Raw genomic sequence first — 19592 nt, forward strand, 5'->3', positions numbered from 1 at the left:
GCACATATCCATCCATCCCCTATTTGCTTCCCTGCAGAGAAGCACAGTGCAATTTGGAATTAGGTGAGCTGGTATGTTTCCATGTCTGCACTGCTGGTTTTGTGACTTGTGGGTGGCAAGAGATACTCAGTGACTCGAGTGGACTCTTGTAGCATGAGGTCTGTTGTGTTCCAGTTATGCCATTAGAAGGTGGGTCAGATTCTGCTCTTGTGCAGAGACCCTGACAAAGACCTATGGCACGACTTACAGGGAGACACTCTTATGCCCACTCAATAGTGTTTAAATGGGACTCAAGTGCCACATAGGTTTTGCGTTCAGCTCTTTGCATAGGGTTGAGTTCAGACCCTATGATCTGCCAAGAGAAACCGGGCAGTGGGTAGCACCTTCTAACAGACTTGGTGTAACTCCCAAAGCAGCTTGGTGCTAGTGGTTTTCTTGCTAGGCAAAGCATACAAAGTAAGATCATCAGTGCGTATAAATGGGTCTCACTCCACTGAATTGAAATGCATGGTGCCTATCTACTCCAGATGAAAATCCAGCAGATAGTTTTATAACTATGAACACACATTACCCAGTGGCTACTAAATCTTACTTATATTTGCTGAGAGTAAGTTATTGACAGATAAACTGATAGAAATCAGTTCAGTGTTTGGAACCGGAAGAATAAACTATTGGCTGATAAATGTTCATCTTTTATTGCAGGATCATGATAAACAACTTTTCAAAAACATTTGAAAGAGACAATAATTTTAACTCTTCACAGACACAGTGATAGCTGAATGTTTCTGGTTTTATTAATATCATAACAAGGCTGCATCACTGACTAAAGCAGGAAGGACATTTCCAGGGCATGCAGAGGGGTGAGAACAGTGGGAACATGGGAACAAAAGCAGGATATCAAAGGGATCGTCAAAGATCCCCCATATAAAACAGGAAGCAGAGCTGCTGGAAATCAGCATTATGATAATGCTACAGACCGATCCTGGATCCTTTGGGGAACTCTCTGCTGACAGACACAGGGACCGGCTGAGCCCCCTCACGGTCCGAGGGCTAAGAACACTCTGAACTCTTCAGGGACTTCTCGAAGTTCTTCCCATCGTGTGTCACCTGACAGGTGTAGGTCTCGCGTTTCTTCCAGTCTGCTGCATTCAGAGACAGGTAGCTGCTGGCCATGAACTTGTTGTCACTCTGTTTGGATGGCTTGGTGGTCTCCACTCCAGTCGAGATCGATTGGCCATCAGCTTGCCAGGTCACTTGGACTGACCCTGGGTAAAAGCTGTTCAACAGACACACCAGTGTGGCTTTGCTCTTTGTTTGCATCTCTTCCGCGGATGGAGGGAACAGGTGCACAGTCGGAGATGCCTTTGGCTGACCTACAAGACAATGAGATTCAGAATCAGATTAGGAGCAAAACTAAAGCGAATTCAGATATACAGCAGAACATCAAATTCAGACACTGCCAGTGCAGAATGCAAGATGCTAGGTATTTTGGGCTAGATTCCCACCTACTATATATCAATGTAGTTCGATGACACCAGTTAAGGATCTGGCCCTTCGGGTCTATAAAGTGTATTTTTTAAAATAAAGTGTATGGTGCCTGAGGGAGAAATTGCCTGAAATCTAGATCAATGCTACTTTGTAATTAAAAGGCTTACCATTAAAAATCAAATCAAAGCTCATATATATTATATACCCAGATTCAAATGGCAAAGACTGAAACCTTTCCAATAGCGTGAGTGGAGTATAACAGGAAAAGCGAAGTTCAGCTAGAGCATTGTACTAGCGCATGCTGCAGCAGTGATGCTATTGTTTTCAAATAATTTAATAGGTATTTCCCTGCTAGTGTTTTCCCATTGAAAGGAATATTCTATGCATACAGATCATCCACCCAGAGAAATCCTGCATCCAAATTCACCAATATAATAACCTTCAGTGCTAAACATTTCCTAGCATCTGGCCTTGTGCTGACGGCTCGTTCATTCTCCGCCAGCTAAGGAGCCAGCTGGCATTGACGCTGCATTTGCTTGATTGCCCAGGAATTCAGGTCTAAGAAATGTAGCTTGCTTATTCTTTGAATCAAATACGTTTGATCTGCTGTGAGCTGCCATCAGAACATGGAAAGCAGCTGCTGCTTTCATACACAAAATGGCACCACGTTACAGATGGTCTGCCGTTATCTGCCTCTAACACGTCTATCTTTAGAACTGCCAGCTAGCATTTGCCATCTTGTGACCACCTGCTGGCTGTAGGAAATGCAGATGTTTGAGGGCTTCAGTTTTAGCTCAGATTTGGAATCCTGCCTAACCTAAGACCTATTTAAATTGGTTAATTTTTAATTGTTGGTATTATAGAAATTTGTACTCCTTTAGTATCTCCTCCTGCAGGATATTCCATACGTGACAGGAACCTCACACAGTGTGTTTCACGTTTTTATTCTTGCTGTTTTCTTAATATTTTAGGGTTGCATTTAGGCAAATTCAGCTCGCATTTGGGCAGGTACTGAGGGAAACATTAAACCACTGAAGTTAATTTGGTTGAATCAGAGAAACCAAAAGCAAAATTTGGGCCCCTAAAATGCGAACTAGGGTCCTACTCCAGTCGAGCACTTAAACACGTACTTAACTTTAAATACAGCAGCTATCCCATGGAAGTCAATAGACTACTCAGGTGTTTAAAGTTAGGCATGCGCTTAATTGCTCTGGTGGATCAGATTCTTTGTGCAAAGATTTACGGTGGTTTATGGCCCACTGGTAGCATCAGAGCTCATGCAACTTCATAATCTACCCCTGCACATCTGGCCAGCACTCTCCATTGTTAATTCCTTTTGGCACAGTTGTGCCACTGCAGTTATCCAGCTGGCCAGGAATTAGGCCTTCAGTCCTAGCATTAATAATATTGTCCATGATGACCTCATGGGCTCTACAGATATAATAGTTGAACATGACATTGGTGGGAATTAATGTCCCGTTATGAAGCTGCACTCAGCTGAAACTGACATCGCACAAGCCAACATTTCATCACATGGTCACGTTACCGTAGTGTTCCCAATAACACATGGGAACTGCTATGTCTGATTATTTATTTGGATTCAATTTAGAGAACTTTAGCCGCTGAGGCCTTGATCCTGCAATCAGATCCATACCGCCTGACCCTGCCGGATTCCCATGGGCTTCAAAGATGCTCTGTGAGGATGCCAGGGTCTGCCTGGGTGGATCCAATTGCAGGATTGGAGCCCATGCAGCTCAGCGCTATTTTATCTGAGTAGGCAGCCAGAAGGGCTCGCTAAATTGCTTTCAATTGTACAGCACTTGGCAATTCAAATATATATTTACAGTTAATTAGATTCCATGGGGCAAACTTTCCTCTCAGCTACGCTGTGTGAATCCCTTGTAGTCAATGCACTTTCACCAAAGTCACCGAGAAGGATATGGCCCAATATTTTCAGAAGCCAATTTCAGCTCATGTTTAAAAAACCTCCTTGCTGACAACTGACTGAACGGCTCATATTCCCGGCACTGATCGCAGAACAAACTAGAGCAGCAGAGGCCAATCCAGAGTTCCCCGTGTTTCATCAATGTATCATTCATTGATTGTTCAGTTCTACATCGTAGTTAAAGTGACAATTCATAATTAGGGAGACTCCCACCTCCTGAAGGGACACTCATCCTTCAGAGACTCAAGGCCTCATCCAGCAATGAGTTTCTCCAAGGAGACCCATGGGCTAGCACAGAGCCCATTGGATTCAGTGGTCATTGATAGTCAATGAGAGTTAAAGGTTGTGGGTCAGATTCTCACACACACACACACACACATGCACTGTTGAAAGGAGAATCCATCATTTTAATATCTTCTAGGAAGAAGTGAATTGAGCTACTCCAGATTTATACCCATGTAACCGAGAGCAGAATTTGGCCCATACTTTCTAGACTGGAGTTCATTTTCTCTTCAATTACAATGTGTTAATCCCATCAGAATATCTAAAATTCCTAGAGCCATGGTTTTCAATCTTTTTTCATTTGCAGTCCCCTAAAAAATTTCAAATGGAGGTGCCAGACCCCTTTGGAAATCTTTGACAAAGTCTGTGGACCCCTAGGGATCTGCAGACCACAGGTTGAAAACCACTGACCTCCATGTTTCACAAGAAGCTTTCTGAAAAAAAATTCTAACATTGCTGGTGTAATCCCATCTGCTGCTGGTTTCCCCCTCACTCGTACAGAGGAATAAATATCTATGGCTAAACACCCAAAGGAAATCATCCCTTGACTTAGTCCTGCATAAACTGATTGCACAGAGATGTTCAGACCTGTACACACAGCTCGATTTTCAGAGGTGCTGGGCGCACATCACTCTTATGGGGAGCTACGGGCATGCAGCCCCTCTGAAAATTAAGTAATAAGGTTTGTTCACTTTCCTCTCAAGCATCAGCTGGTCACTGCTGGCCCAGTGGTGTGATACTGTATGGCAGCTCCTATTGACCTGATTCTCAGACACACTGTGCAACCACAGCTCCCACTGATTTTATAATCTAGCCAGTTTCAGTGCTGTGCCGGGGTGCTCTTCAGTCCTGTCACAATCACCATCTTGTGTCCTGAAACCCACCATATCAATTCCCCTTGCCTTAGTGTTGTTAACGGGTCATAAAATTATCCAGCTTCTTGTTAATTCAAGCTACAGTGTTTTACTCTATCACCTCCCATGGCGATGACACATCCTGTGTAGAAGTTCTGTCTTTTACTTAGCCAATACCTACTGGCCATCCATTCCATACAGAGAGCCCTCGGGTCAATGGACAGGGAGAAAGGACGAATGAGCTGTGATCTCTTGCTAACAATCACAATCATTCATTCTTAATCTTAAATATTCAACTGAATCCTCTCTTGCTCCTCTCTGTTCCTGGCTACAGAGACCTAGCTGGAGCAGATGAGTCTCACACTACTTAAGACCCTCTTTGCTGCCTATCTAGCTACCACGGGCATTTCTAGTGCCCATCACAGTAATATCTACGTATCTGCATGACAAGAAATGGGCTTCATAGAAATCCTTCTCTGGATCTGTTCAGTGTCAGCTATATCTTTTAAATACTGAGCTGCTCAGACACCAGCAATGGGCACGGATACTAGACAGATAGATGGTTAAAACTGAACAGGCTACTTGCAAAAAAGGGTGTATCATTCTTCAGTAAGAAGTCATCGTAATTTGCTCTGTACCCCTTTTAATTGCAACTGAGAATTAAAAGTATCTTTTAAATTGCTTCTGCCCCTGGGACTGCCCTAAAAACAGCCATATGTGTTTTCAATAGGAGAAACTTCTTTCTCACTCATCTGACTTACCGCTCCCATTTTTCTTACTCTGAGTTGCTAATTGTCACCAAAACCTAACTTTTCCAGCATAACCTCAGAAAAAGCACGAGACATGTAAAAATAAAAAGGCAACTGTCATTTTTGACCATTTCTGAAAAAGAAAGACTGTTTTTTTTGTTATTTTTTTGGCAACTGGACTGATCAGTCTTCTATGAAACTAAAAACCTTATATATCAAACTTCTGAATATTTTCTCCTTCTGCCATAGCCTTATCTGGGTGTCTTTCCAGCAAAGAGCGACTGACATAGACAGTTCTGTCTAATAAACAATTAAAATACAACTTGGCTGGGCTCTGAATTTAGGGGTTTTTTGGTTTGTTTTTCTACTACTGCTGTAATACAACAAACATCAGTTATGTGACCAAAGATTTTATCAACGGGCACTCATCAGTAGCGAAAGAACAAAAACATTTTACAAGTGAAAAAAGTCTATAAGTACTTGGGACCTTCCTTTTGTCATTCAACAGAGCAAATCCCTTCCACTCACACACACATTTTCATTGTGATTAGGACAGAGCAGAAGGGCACCCTGTCCAGAATAGACAGAGAAGTTGAGAAGGGGAGACAAAGGAAAAAAATTCAAAACCCACAACAGTTGGGAAACGATTGTAAATGAATATTAGAGTGACTTACCAAGGACGGTCAACTGGGTTCCGCCGCCGAAGACATACACACAGTGACACACGGCTGTGCAAAAATATCCCCGCAGCTACTTGCTTCTGCTTTGGGGCTTGGGCATCCCATAGGCGAGATGAATTAGATGGGGAGGATGATTGGCCAGAATGCTGAGCTTTGGGAGAAGGGACCCAGATTTCTCTTCTCTGAAGAAACTTGTGTGACACAGGCTGATAGATAATAATTCAGTGGGGAGTGTAAGTGTGGGATCACCTTCTCTCCCATGTGCCCTTAGTGACTTAAATCGGACGCTAATCCCAAAGAACGAACTCTCCTTCTCTTTGAGTCTTAATGTAGGGCTTTTCGATTCAGGCCTGGTTGACTTTGATGATCCTGTCCATCTTCACCAGCTTTTCCTCTCTGGATCTTTTTCCTCCTTATTTTGGCAGAATGGGTCACTGGCCCCGGCTGTGTTTCAATGTCCATGTTTCAGAGAATAAGCCGTATGACAGAAATGAACAGAATTTCAGCCAGCCACTTTGGCTCAGTCCTTTCAGCCTGGAGTCCAGGGGCCTCCAGGGAACTGCAGAATAAAACCTGGAGAACTAAGCTAGGGGATTCGGAGGAAGGGGAGCCTGGAGCTGTGTCAGAGGCTCGCTCTGCTATGAAGTTTGGCTACAGAATGGAGAAGGTGGGAAAACCAGTGGCAGGGTGTACAGCTGAGTATGGAAACCTGGATCAGTAATATGCAGTGTAGTACCTTATGGGAGCCGTTAGACAGAATGGAAAAGGGTATGTATTACTGTTCCCAATCTCTAGCATGTTACACAGGACCAATTCTAGCAAGAGGCCACAGCTCCTAGATTCACACCTTACAAAGTCAGCACTTTATAAGCCCCCATTCTACCCATGTCTCCCCTGAAGGCCTTAGCCACCCCCCAGAGCCTGGCACCTACCCCCTCTCCAAGTCTGCAGACTCTCGTACCTTTTAGGCGGAGTGTCTGAACCAATGTGTGATCAGAAACAGTCAGGGAGGCAAGAGGGTCACAGATAGATGCTAGGGAGTAATGCTCCCTTTGCCCAGTGCCCTACGGAAACCTAAAGTCAGTCTCAGGGCAACCTTGGTTTGGTTTAGGTCACGACAAATACAAATCAAGAAAGAGGCGATATTATGACGTTAAACCTGGTTTACCTGATTCCGTATTTCCAGCGAGGCTGTGGTATGACTCCCAATGGGTCCCACTGACACAGAAGGGCAGGAGACTGAGGTTCTTTGCTCTGAAATCCACCTGGATTCTTGGTGCCATGAATGAATGCTGTGCTGGAAGGAGATCGCAGTGGCTAAAGGACACGTGCTAGTGAAGTATTAGCAGCATCCACTGTTCGTCTCCCTCCGGAGGCAGCACTGGAGAACTCTCAGAACACACACGCTGATCAGTTTCCCCAGAAGCCTCAGGCCAGGCAGAGACTCCTCTGTAATGAAGCAGGGAGGAAGATTCCTGGACGTTTGTTGAAATGCAAGCGCTGCTCTTGCTCTAAACGGCCCTCCTCGCCCAGAGGGTTGGTCCTTGCTGGGAACCATGGAGTGATCCACGGCCAGGGGAGCCCACAGGCCATTTGAAGCATGACGTGGTCTCTCTTAGGGTCGGGAGGCTCTGGCTGCCCTGACAGGGTGCTACCCTTGGGATGGTCACACCACTGAAGTCTACCATAAACATCTTCTGTGTAAGCTCCTGGGTCCCAAGGATGCCAGATAGGTCAGGGAGTCCCTCTTTCGGTATGTCCCAGATACAAAGCAAAATTGTCGTCCATCCCTTATGAGTCCTCACAGATGCAGCTCCTGCAGTCGAATTCATTGCAGTAGCAGGATAAGTCCTTCCTTTATCGGCCCAGGAGGGACTGACAAGCACCATCTCAGCCGCAAACAGCGTCTCCTGCTCAACTGGCATCTCTGGAAATCCCCCAGCTCTGGCTCTGCCACCTGACTGGGAACTGAAACGTCTCTTCTGAAGCCTGACAAGCTGAGCTGGGTGTGCACAGTACAGGCCAGAGCCTGAGAGAAATGTCGGGTGATAAGTCAGTTGGCAATGAAAGCCTGGAGGGGAGGGACCAGTGGCCATGGGCCGGTAGCAAAACAGGAAGGGCTGACTCAGACTGACAGTGACTGTTGATGCTCAAACACAGATGCAGCAGCAGGTCCTCGGGGACAACTCTGGGCAGGTTTAAACTGAAAACCAGGCAAGCCCTGATTCCCAAGCTGGGGCTTCCTGTTGCTCTTTAAAGCTCTTCTTCAATAACATCCCCTTTTAAAGTCCCCAGTCCCCTGTTGCACAGACTGGAGGGTGCGACTCTAAAGGGAATGATTTTAAAGTTAACATCAAAATAGTCAACCCCCTGAATTCATGATTTCCAGGGAAGGGAGGGTAGCAGAAACATGCGGCCCTAGTTGGTGCTGGGAAAATACTTGGTGTTCAGCTGAAAAGATGAGGTCACTCATGTAACATTCATGATCCCGGTCATTCTACTACTGCTACTAACAGGCAAAACAAGGGGGAGACCCTAGAAAGCAATAGGAAAGCGGGGAAAGGCTCCAACTTTTCATAGCGTCCTGGAGGGAGGTCACACTCATGGAAGGCTGGTTTTACTTCAGTCAGTCAGCTGCTGCCTCTCTGCTGTCCCTTCTATGAACCAGCCAGAGCTGAGAATTGTATTGATGTGCTGATGGTAAGAGACATCTGCCTGGTTAGAGATACATACCTAATGGTAAGAGAGATCTGCATTGCACCTGATCTATTGCAACAAAAGTCCTGTTAGATCAGTGGATGATGGCAGATGGACTCATGAAATTAACCTGCTGTACAGCCTATTGCGTGAGCCTGAATGGCAATATTGTACACTTGAAATGAACTTGTAGGTTGAGAAATCAATGGCAGTTGATACCAAAACACTTAGCCGATGAAAACCTGCTGTGTGACTGAATGTGGCAGGACAGTTACCAGCTGTAATCAGGAAATGGCCCCTGCAGCCAACTCCTGTGGTTACAAGCTGACTTGTGGTTACATGATTTCATGCATTTTTTTTTCCACTGGTGCAGACTTGGCTTGCCCTGAAACTCTCTAGTAATGGGGGAAACACAGCCTGTCATTGCCAACATGCACCTGGCAGATGGTGTGTAACCGTCTGGCTCCTGGAAACCACTTCCTTTTTCTGCTAAACCCTGAAAGGAAATCAGAGCAATGTCTGGGGAACACAGGTGCCGCTCAGTGCAAGTAGCAATCACTGTGTTTATAGTTTCCGGTGTGCATAGGAAGCATCATGTAATCAGCCAGACTTTCAGGAAAGCAAGTCTCCCATTCTTCCATTGGTAACCTTTGGCTTCTGGGGATCTGGGTTCAAAGCCTTTTTACGGCAGGAATGAGGATGCGCTGCCTCTGCCTTCCCCTCTCACCATGGGCAGGCTGTCCACTCAGCGAGCTAGGAGAGGGATGAGCATGGTGCTGCAAATCAGGACAAAGACGCCTTGGTGGAACTGCCTGGAAAAGGGGCCAGTGATTTGGCTGGGTCTAGCCAGGGCTATCAATCCCTCATCTGTAAGAGCACCTGTCTAACCAGCTTGCATGAAACCAGAGCAAGGGGGCGAGAAACCTGTTAATTTCTTTCGCTGCCGCCATGAGCGCCTCGTTCCTGGGCCCAGCATGCCCTGCTGCAGCTGAACACGTGAGCTGGCCCAGCCAGCACACACGCACCGTTTGGGACGGCCGTGCCCTACACTCAGACTGTTTGACCCTGGTTCATTTCGCGTGGGAAGAACTCAGACTCCAACAAAACCAAACCCTGGGTGGGGTGTGTGTGTCTCACAGACAATCCCACCCCCTTTGCTTTACTCCTGCCTGGCTTACCAAACAGGTAAAGGTCTGAGACTCAGCAGAGAATCGAACCAAAGCAGAGAGCACCAGCCCGGCTTTCACAGCCACTAGCCATTCCTCAGCAGCCATACTCACCACTGCTCTCTCCCCTCCTCTGTGACTCAGGGCAGCTGGGGACCAGCTGAAGCTAATCAGATGTCCTTTATCAACTTGTTCTGTCTGCAGGTCCTGGGACTTCCCGCCCGCCCAGTTCTCTCCAGGGGCAGGGGCATGGACAGCATCCCTTCACCTAAATCCTGTTTGGAGGATTTAAGTGACACTTCACTGGGGCTCAGGGCTTGCTGTCCTGTGGCAGGGCGGCCTTTCACCCGGCGGTTAACACAGTCAGCGTCAGAGCCCAGATCTCAGCTCTACCGAGGTTTGATGGCGATTTGCGTTGTCAAGTCAGGGGCCAAGCACTTGTGACGTGGCGCAAAGACCAGCTGAGCTCTGCTAGCTCATCGGCTGAGTGATCCGCCCCGGCCACGGTGCGTGGCTGCTCCGCTTTGCGCAGTGTGGCTGGGCAGCCCAGCCTGCCACGGCGCCTCCTGCTGGGCCTGCCTCACGCCTCTCCCGCCACAAAGGCTCGCGCTGGATGCGTAGAGCTCCAAGAAACACCTCGGGGGCGGCAGGAAGTTGGGCACCGCAGCCAGGGCAGTGAGGAGCCAGACCGGAAGCCGGTGTCCTGGCCTGGTGTGAGGGGACACGACAGGCGGAAGAAACCTCTTTTACCTGAGACCTAAAGTTGCTCTCCTGCCATAAATAACCCTGCTACTCTGGCACCGGCTAAGGCGCTCCTGCCCATTTGGCTTCGCTGAGGCTGCACGGCACGTTCACAAGGTGTTAGCCCCAGTGCCTGTTAGTGTAACACAGGTGCTTACATCCCGCCCGCCTACATTTCTCACGGGACAGGCCGTATTATTATTCTGTGCTACCTCTCCCACATGCGTGTGGGGGTGTGTGCCGTACAGCAGCTGTCTCACTCCACCCCAGAGGTGGCTGCAGATCAGTGACGGGTGAAGTGATGTCTGTATATCTTTCTCTGAAGGGCTTTGGGGAACCCTCCGGGATCAGAGAGGCTGTCTTAAGGCAAGAGACAGTGGGTTTTGCTCTGGTGCGCCCGGGCAGTCGCATGGCATGGTTGGACAGATTACCGGGCTACACTTGAGCAGCCTGGCCTAGTGTTAACCGGGCTGTCCCCGCACGTGCTGGTCATGAACAGCTCCTCTAGGGCAGTCATTTGTGTCCCAGCCTGTACTTGGTTCTCTTGGGGAAGAGAATGTGATCAGTCACTCAACTTAATTGTTTCTTAGTTAGTGCAGTCTTAGCAGCTAATAATGCCTCCATTTCAGACAGTGGCACTGAGCCTTATACAGGTCAGCTAAACGTTTGGTATCAAGCTGCCATCTCCTATCGAGTTACGTACAAGTTTGAGTCCATGCAAAGGAAAATGATTAAACTAGCTGAAGACAGGAACAAGAGTTGGATCCAAGCCCTGAAAGTCAGCCAGGAAATCAATATTGGGCTAATATCAGCCGCTGACAAATGGTCAGTTGCACCACAGTTCAGACAACAAGCAGGTCCCAATGCCCAGCGCTAAGCACGGACCCTCCCTCTGCTAACCCCCTGGCAGGGCTGGGAAAGTCAGATCTCCTTCCCTCTCTTCTTGTTTTACACACACACAAAGTTTGCTTCTCTGAGATCCAGGCTTGGGTTCAGGCCTCTCTCTAACTGGAACACCATTGGCCAAGATTTCCAAAGGGGGCCGAGCACCTGCCCTGGGAAACTCAGGCCCCTTTCCCGTGTCTTTAATTGGGCGAAGAGAAGCGGAGGCACCCCAGATCCCTGTCCCTTTTGAACATTTTAGCCAGATTATGATTCCTGGGCATCTGTGGGAACGTGCAACTCCACCAGGCACCCCAGCCCTGCACTAACCTTGTTCCCTGGTGCATATCCCCATCTAGTGTACTTTTGCAGCAGTGCCACATGGGATTCCCATGTCTATATTTAATCCAGACAGTTATGGCTGGAGAAGCTTCCTGCTTGGGACAAGCCTGAAGATGGCAGCAGAGCCACAGAGATCCAAGCTGATGCGACTCCAGCACTCACTCACCTCCCAGACCCGAGCTGGGACAGGCAAAGCAAGGCCAGCAGAGGTCAACATGCACCAACAGGTTTCAACTCTCCTGGCAAAGGCAGAGACAGGATTTGCAAAGGCTGACTGCTCAACTGAGCAGGTCCTGCCACCCAGCTCGGCGTGTGAGCACCTGCTGCTGGTCTCTCATGGCCTGATTTATGAAAAAGCCCAGCTCCCACTTGGGCACCTCACAGGAAGTAAAGTGCTCGGCGTCCAGCTGCTCCTACCTGGCTCTCTGAGTGCACAGACCGACTCCTCAAGCCATCAGCCTGGTCACAGCTTTGGAAGGAATTGCCCAGGTATTCAGGCAGTTGCACACGGATAAGTATTGGCCCAGACAAAGGTGGAGAAGCCTCCCGCTCCCAGTAGGTTTTTGCACCGTTCCCCCTTTTAGTGACCCCCACGGCCCTTTCCTGACACTCCTGTCACCCCTGTGCCGAACGGTGGAAGATGCTAAGGCCGGGCGGGGAGGCGCAATCAGTGACGCAGAGGCTTGCTGTGTTCTGAGTGTAACTTGTTTAGTCCCGCATGCACCAGTCTAACCGTCCTTCCTGCACGGTCTGATTCTTCCTTGGGAATAATTAAGCAAACAGCCCAGCTCCATCACCCAGCCTGTGGCCTTGTTTTACACAGGACATCTCAGGGTCTCCCTTCCCCTTCTTTGCTGCAGGCTCTCCAGGGCCCTGAATAGGGAAGGCTGTCTCATGAGGGTGTAACTGGAGCTGCAGCTCCCCCTGCCCATGCTGAGACTGGAGGGGATGCAGACCCTTGGCTAGTCTGAGTAGAGAGTTCCCACCCGGCACAAGGAGCTGGAGGAGGGAGATGGGGAAGGGCCATTCACACAGTGCATGGAGGGAGCTGGGAGGAGTTGTTCTCCCTCCTCCCCGAGAAGAGCAGAGATGTTCCACCCAACCGCCTACAGAGGGAGCGTGAGGAGGAACCAGGGAAGAGCGGAGCATCTCCTGAGTGAGGAAATGGACTCACTGCGAAGAACAGCGATTGTGTGTTGTGTTGTGTTGTGTTATGTGCAGAGACCAAACACTGCCGCTTGTGCAGGTCTGTCCCCCTTTACCACTCAGGGCCCAGCCTGGGGAGCGGAGCGGAGGCTTTTGTCTCACTTCCCCACCTGACTGTGTCACTGTGAGGAGCGTTGCTGTGCCACGCAGCACAGTAATAATCAGCCTCATCCTCTCCAGGGCCCCGGAGATGGTTAAATAGCCGGCGTTGCTGGACGTGTCTTTGGAACCAGAGAAGCGAGCAGGGACCCCAGAGCCCTGCTGCATGTCAGAATCTGAATAGTAATACAGCAGGTACCGTGGAGAACGCCCAGGTTTCTGCTGGTACCAGTACACAGCGTAACCACTGATGCTGGTCCCACTGCTCATGGTGCAGGAGAGTTTCATGGTGTTTCCTGGGGACACTGATTGTGGCTGAATCAGAAAAGGCTGCGAGCTGGAACCTGGAAACAAATATGGCAGAAATTTGTCAAATTCTCCCTGTCTGTCCCCAGCCCCTAGTGCCCTGGTTTGTGAATTGACTTCAGCAGTAACTTTCATCTGTGTTTTAATTGCTCTGCCCAATCCCACCTGTGCACCACGTCCCCAGCAGGACGATGAGGGGAGCCCAGCACATGGTGAGAAGATTTCAGACTCTTGGGAGAAAAAAACAGCCAAATCCACTGAGAACACCTGACAGCGTCTGCTCTGTATATTGGTCCTTCTGGGGAGGAGCTGCTAACTTCCTCCTTTGTGTTCATCTGCTCTCATCTGCTCGGCCCTGAGGATCACAGGGAGGTGTCTGCGTGGGAGGCGGGACAAGCTACAGCCCAGTGAGATGAAGCTTCCCCATCCCAGGTGAGATCTGACTATTCGTGTCAACAGTCTGGGTTGACCGAAACTGCATCTTTTGCTGAATGAATTATTTGTCAGCAAGGTTTTTCCCGCTCCAGTTACCATAGCTCACTTTAGCTGTAGTGGTCACCCCGGCCTGCTCTTAGTGTTGCCGCTTGTTTGGCTGTGCTCTGCGGTATCCGAGTTGCTGGACAGGCAGCTGGAGGCTGCAGGGGGTCCCTGGCTGCTCTGGTGTGTGCGTGGAGCCTCCAGCACGTTACAAGCCGTTTTTGTCAGTCCCAGGGCCTCATTCCCAGCACATCCAGACAGAGGAGAGGGGCAGGTGTGGTGTGCACCATCAGCAGTGCTTGGTCTGCACCGGGGGAGGAATAAAATAGGGAGTGAGCGCTAGTGCTGTGGGGTCAGGATTGGGAGCTGGGGACTCCATCGCTCTAGTCCTAGCTCCTACCCTGACTGTGCAGGTTTTGGTGTGTCACATGAGCTCCCTGGGCCGTATTTGTCTCTGCTGCAGCTGCACCGAGACACAGGGCTCTCCGTAAGGCTGGGCTTGGCCAGTGAGGTCTCCGGTTTGCCATTTGTGAAGCGGGGACATTGACACTCAGTTATTTACCTCTCAGAGCCGTGGTGAGAATTCATCAGCTCGTGTTTGTGCAGGGCTCTGGGGGTGCCATGCAAGGGCTAACTCTCAATTTCAGGTGATAAACAAAGCCCAGCGAGGGGAAGAATTAAGCAGTTGGGTGTTGCGGGCGGCATCTTTACCGGCACTCTTGTTGAGGAAAAGCAACAGGGACGGTTCCACTGACACCTCTAATCCAACCCACCCAGTGCTTCCATAGCGCCTCCCTCGCCGTGGTGTCAGGGTAGTGCAAACTAACCTTCACCCTCTCTCTCGTTGAGATTTGCTGGTGCTTTGCTTCTGTCACTTTTAAAGACAAGTCCATCTTGCATTGTATAACCAATGAGCACAGATACCCTCCGGTACTCCACGCCTCTTGTCCAGCCATCCTTGCAAAATCATCTGTCTTAAGGTTTGCAGGACAGCATTTGCAATAGCTGGCTGGAATTCCTTCCATTTCTGTTCTGAAATAGTCAACTAAGACATCACAAGCTGGATTGCACCATCAGCTTCCCCTGAACGTACCCCTTCATCACGAAACACGTATGCTCTGGATAAAGCACCAGCAACCGCTAATTCTTCTCCTGGGCTGTATCTCATTTCCAGCTGATATTTCAGAAGTGTTAACAACCCTCTGTGCATCCTTGGTGGAGCGCTCGAGACTTGTGGTATGTTTTCACAGCTACTATTTTCCCCAGAGATAAACTGACGAAATCGAGTACAGCCGAATACTGTTTTCAACATTTTTTTTCTCTCTGCGCACAGTTCTGCTGCGTGGGAGTTCAGAGCTTTAGAGACATGAGCAAAAGAAGACCTGCTTTGCCGCGATACAGCCCCCACTCGGTAGAGCTTGCATCCAATGCACAGCAACTGGTTCTTTGACAGTAAGTTCTTCAGCACGGGGGCCTTTGTGAGCAATTCTTTGACGTTAAAAGTACTTGGTTTTGACTTGTCTGTGCCAGCCACATTGCAGACAGAAAATGCTGTGTCTCTCTCTCTTGGTTTATGTCCTGATACAGACTCACTGAGATTAGAAGTTACGGGGTCAAGGAACCCTAGGTGACAGGCTCAGTACTCAGATACTGAGGAACAGATCTTGCAGTGGCTCGTCTGCTCCTGGGAGGAGAACATCTGTTAATGCTGGGACATTCCATTTCCAGAGTTGCACATTGCGGCAAAATGATTGCGTTTGCCCATATGTAGGACAGTTGCTTATGGCGTGGCTACGTCCACATTTCTCACAACCCTTCGTAACCTCTGCCTGCTCTTTTTTTACGTCTCTTGGTCACCAAAGCCTGCTCTATGTCTGTGCTGCCACTATGGTTCTGCCCTGTGGTACGCTGAGCTCCTGGGCAGGTAGACAGATTTTGCAGGGGTCTCTAACTGCTGGGACGGGATGGGAGGTGCACTCCACTGACGCACCGCCACGCAGCCTTCAACTTCTTGGCTTGCACGATACAACCAGGAGTGTGTTCTGGGACTTCTTTTACTTCAGACTGGAGCTCGGAACCCAGCCCAGGGCTTTCATAGCACCTCCCTCGCTGTGCTGTGTAACCGGCTCTCGCCCTCCCTCTCAGCGCTCGAAGAAAAAACATGGGATAAAGTTTGGTGCAGCTCTGTGCAGGCAGAGCCCTCCTGCTCCTGCACCTTTCAGCTCAGAAATCAGCTCGTCACCATTCCCGTTATGAACAGCCTGAGACTCGTCTCCCTCCTGCTGGTGACACGTGGGGGCTTTTCACTGGCCTCAGCCCCTGCTCGTGTGGAGGCAGTTGTGCCGGTTCGCAGGAGGCTGGGGGCTCTGAGAGTCCCCTGGGTGCAGGAGACAGATGCCCCCAAGGCCCAGCTGTGGTAGGGATGGGGAAAAGCGAGCTCTCGCTGCTGGCTCCGAACTTCTGCTTCTACCCCCTAGCCTGGCCCCTGCGGGTTATAGCAGCCACTGGGTTTGTGATCCTGTCGTGCCCCTTCATTCCCGCCGCTCCAGGCAAGACAGCCGGTCTGAGACCCTGCCCAGTGTGTGTGTGTGTGTGTGTGTGTGTGTGTGTGTGTGTGGATGGCAAATTGGATCCCAAAGCGCAGTGTCTCCTAGGGCAGTGGTTCTCAAGCAGGGTATGTGTAGCTCTGGGGTACGCAGAGTCTGCCAGGGGCACATCAACGCCTCTAGAGATTTGCCTGGCTTTACACCAGGCTACAGAAAAAGCACCAGTGAAGTCAGTAGAAACTGAAGCATAGCAGAAGAAGCCATTGTTCGGTAGCAGTGTGCTGTGACACGTCTGTGTTTATGTCTGACTTGGTAAGCAAGCAGCTTTTAAACGAGGTGAACTTGGGGGTAGGCAAGACAAATCAGACTCGAGAAGGGCACAGCGTCTGGAGAGGTTGGCGTCACTGCTCTGGGTACCTTGCCCATACTGGCAATGTGAGCGCTGCTGGGTAGTAAAAGCCCCAAAGCCCAGCGATCAGTAGCCCAGCAGCATGTAGCCTGACACGCTCTGCACTGCCCTGGCCCAGACGCTCAGCTCCAGGTCTGTGAAGAGGAGGAGCAGCCCCTGGCAGTCAGTGCTGCTGTTACTGAGATTATTCCCGCTGGGCTTTCACAAGAGCAACAGACCCTGTGTGTGCTGAGCAGCTCGTCACACAGCTGCTCCCTACTGACTGTCTGTCCCAGCTGCAGGGACCAGCACTGTACAGTTGTCTCCACTGTTCATGTTGTTCCTTTTCAGGGTGTTTCTCTTCTCTGTACTGGCTGGACTGATCACGTCATCAGCCTGTTCACGATGTGGGAAGGGATTACCCAGGCATTTAGCAAATTTCAGCTGCCTAGCTGAAAGATTGATACACCCCAAGCTAGGGGAGTCACCTCCTTGTAGCTGGTTTTCTACTGTTGCCTTTTCTGGTGAAACTATTGAACTGTTCTGACACCAGGGCGCCCCGTTGTGAGCGGTAGCAGATATTGGGGCCTTGCAGGCCAGCTCCCCAGTGGAGGATCAGTCAGTGACGTGGTGTCTGGGTACGTTCTGAGCACAATTTGTTTCAGTCACACACACATCAGTAGAAATGTCATTCCTGGCTAGTCTAGATGTCACTGTACAGTTATCTCCACTGTTCATGTCCTGGCTAGTCTGATGTGACCCTATGAATAACTGGGCAAACAGCCCGGCTTGGTCACCCGGCCGCTGGCTTGTCTTGCATTGGACATGTCAGGATCCCCTTTCTCTCTCTTGCTACAGCCCCCTGGCAAGATCTCTGCAGAGATAAATGAGGATATAACCAGAGCTGCAGCTCCCTGTGCCTGCGATGGGGCTGCAGGTGACAGAGACCCTTAGCCAGGCCAAACAGACAGTTCCCATCTTGCACAGCGCTTTTTGTATCCCTGCCCAGTGGAGCCCAGCCGTGGGGGTTGCTGATGCTGGAAAGTTGCTTTAGGTGATAAACGCCTTTAGACAAGGCATTGAACCTGTTACCGTGGAGTTGAAGCTCTAATATGCGTGTTATAGTTTTATCAGTAACTGGTTGTTCCTATTACCCTGGCTCACTCGCTCTTGAATCTTAACCTTTGTTCATTAATGTGTTTGTTTTCCCTCTAAATAGGCTACAGTGCTGTGCTGTTCTAAAGGGCCTGCCCTGAGTTGTACCAGCCACGCTGCGTGATTGCTGTTCCCTCGGCAGCATAAACCCTGGCAATCTCCCTGTGTACCACCAGAACCTTTAAATTGTCCCCCACTGCCCACTACCAGCAGGTTCTCACTGCTTCTGGCGCTGGTGTTGCCAGCAGCTTGTAGTGTAGGCTGCGGAAGATGTTGTGATGCATTTGAGATAGTGACGCGGCGGGTCTGGTCAGGACCGGCTTAGTAGTAAATAGGTTATGTCACCTGTTTCGCACTTTGTATCTAATTGTGTTTCGTGCCAAGAAAAGCAAAAATGCTCACCAAGTTAGCTGCTGTACATAAGCCAGTCCCTGCGATTCCCTACAGTAAATATGTCATGCTGTATAAGAGCTTGAAATGTGAGCTACGCCACAGAGACTCCGCCATGAACTCACCGGGAGGGTCTGGCATTCCCCTGCAGCCACTTCGCAGAGCCCTAGGGTCTCCCTCTGCTGTTTGGCGCATAAGGCGTATAAAAGAGAAGTGTACCTAATAGGAGTGGGCGTGTTTTTATTCCTTCCCTGGTATCCAGAACCCTCAGGCAGATGTGTCCTGCACAACACAGCTGTTGATTTCAGGCAGCTGAGCTGCAGCGGGCACAGACGAGACAGCTTGACGCTAAAGGCAGGGAGTGGTGAGGTGCCTCCCAACCTCGGGTATCCCCAGGGAGCATCATCTATTAACAGTGTCCCAGAACACCCCATAGCTCTCTGCATCGCCCTGACAACACCTCACCCATCGTGAGCACCCAGCTAGAATCCCTATCGCGTGGTGCCAGGGGAGCCAGAGGGCCGGGGGTGGAGGTGAGCAGAGTAGGTGCGCAGGGGAAGGCGACATCAACCTCCCGCCCTGCTCAGTTTCATCCCGTCAGCCCAGCGATACACGGGGAGAAACTGGTTCACTCGTGGGGCTCCCAGCCAGTCACAGGTGCTTGTTCTTCAGTTTAGTGTCAGACCTGAGCCACTCGCTTTATCTCTAGATCTGAACTGCCCCGAGGATCAGTGTCACCGGTCAGCGCTGGTTCACTTCCATTGTCCCAGTTCAGGCCTGTGTGTACTCAGGTTGTTTCAAGACATGGCTGGTCTTTTTGAAGGCCAGGTTGGGCCAACAAGCACAAACCGTGTGATTACGGCTCTGAGCAGAGCTGGTGGCTCTAACTGCTGGGGCGAGGGTGGGTTTAGCTCAGTAACACGGCACCACGCAGCCACCAACGCCTTGACATGAGTGAAAACACCGGACTAGCAGAAGTGCATTCTGGGATGTCTTTTTTTTTTTTTTTATTTCAGCTCAGAGCCGAGCTCAGTGCATTCAAATCCCCTCCCACGCCGCGGTGCCAGGGCTGCGCTAACCTGCCCTCCCTCTCATCGCTCAAAGAGTTTGGTGCAGCTCTGTGCAGGCAGAGCCCTCCTGCTCCTGCATGTTTCAGCTCAGAAATCAGCTCTTCACCATTCCCGTTATGAACAGCCTGA

General features: G+C 49.9%; 1 gene segment (V, D, J or C); it reads right to left on the reverse strand.

The window, feature by feature from the left end:
- Window positions 1-769: 769 nt before the first annotated feature.
- Window positions 770-19592, reverse strand: part of LOC137141573 (immunoglobulin lambda variable 5-45-like) — a 37023-nt gene continuing 18200 nt past the window's right edge. The window contains 2 exon segments of the V gene segment in view: window positions 770-1373; window positions 5993-6030. Of these exon segments, the coding sequence occupies window positions 1051-1373; window positions 5993-6030 (361 nt within the window).

The sequence above is a fragment of the Emydura macquarii genome, unplaced genomic scaffold, assembly GCF_026122565.2.
Source record: "Emydura macquarii macquarii isolate MOO-44397 ecotype Brisbane River unplaced genomic scaffold, CSIRO-AGI_Emac_v2 contig_3085, whole genome shotgun sequence".
Lineage (NCBI taxonomy): Eukaryota > Metazoa > Chordata > Testudines > Chelidae > Emydura > Emydura macquarii.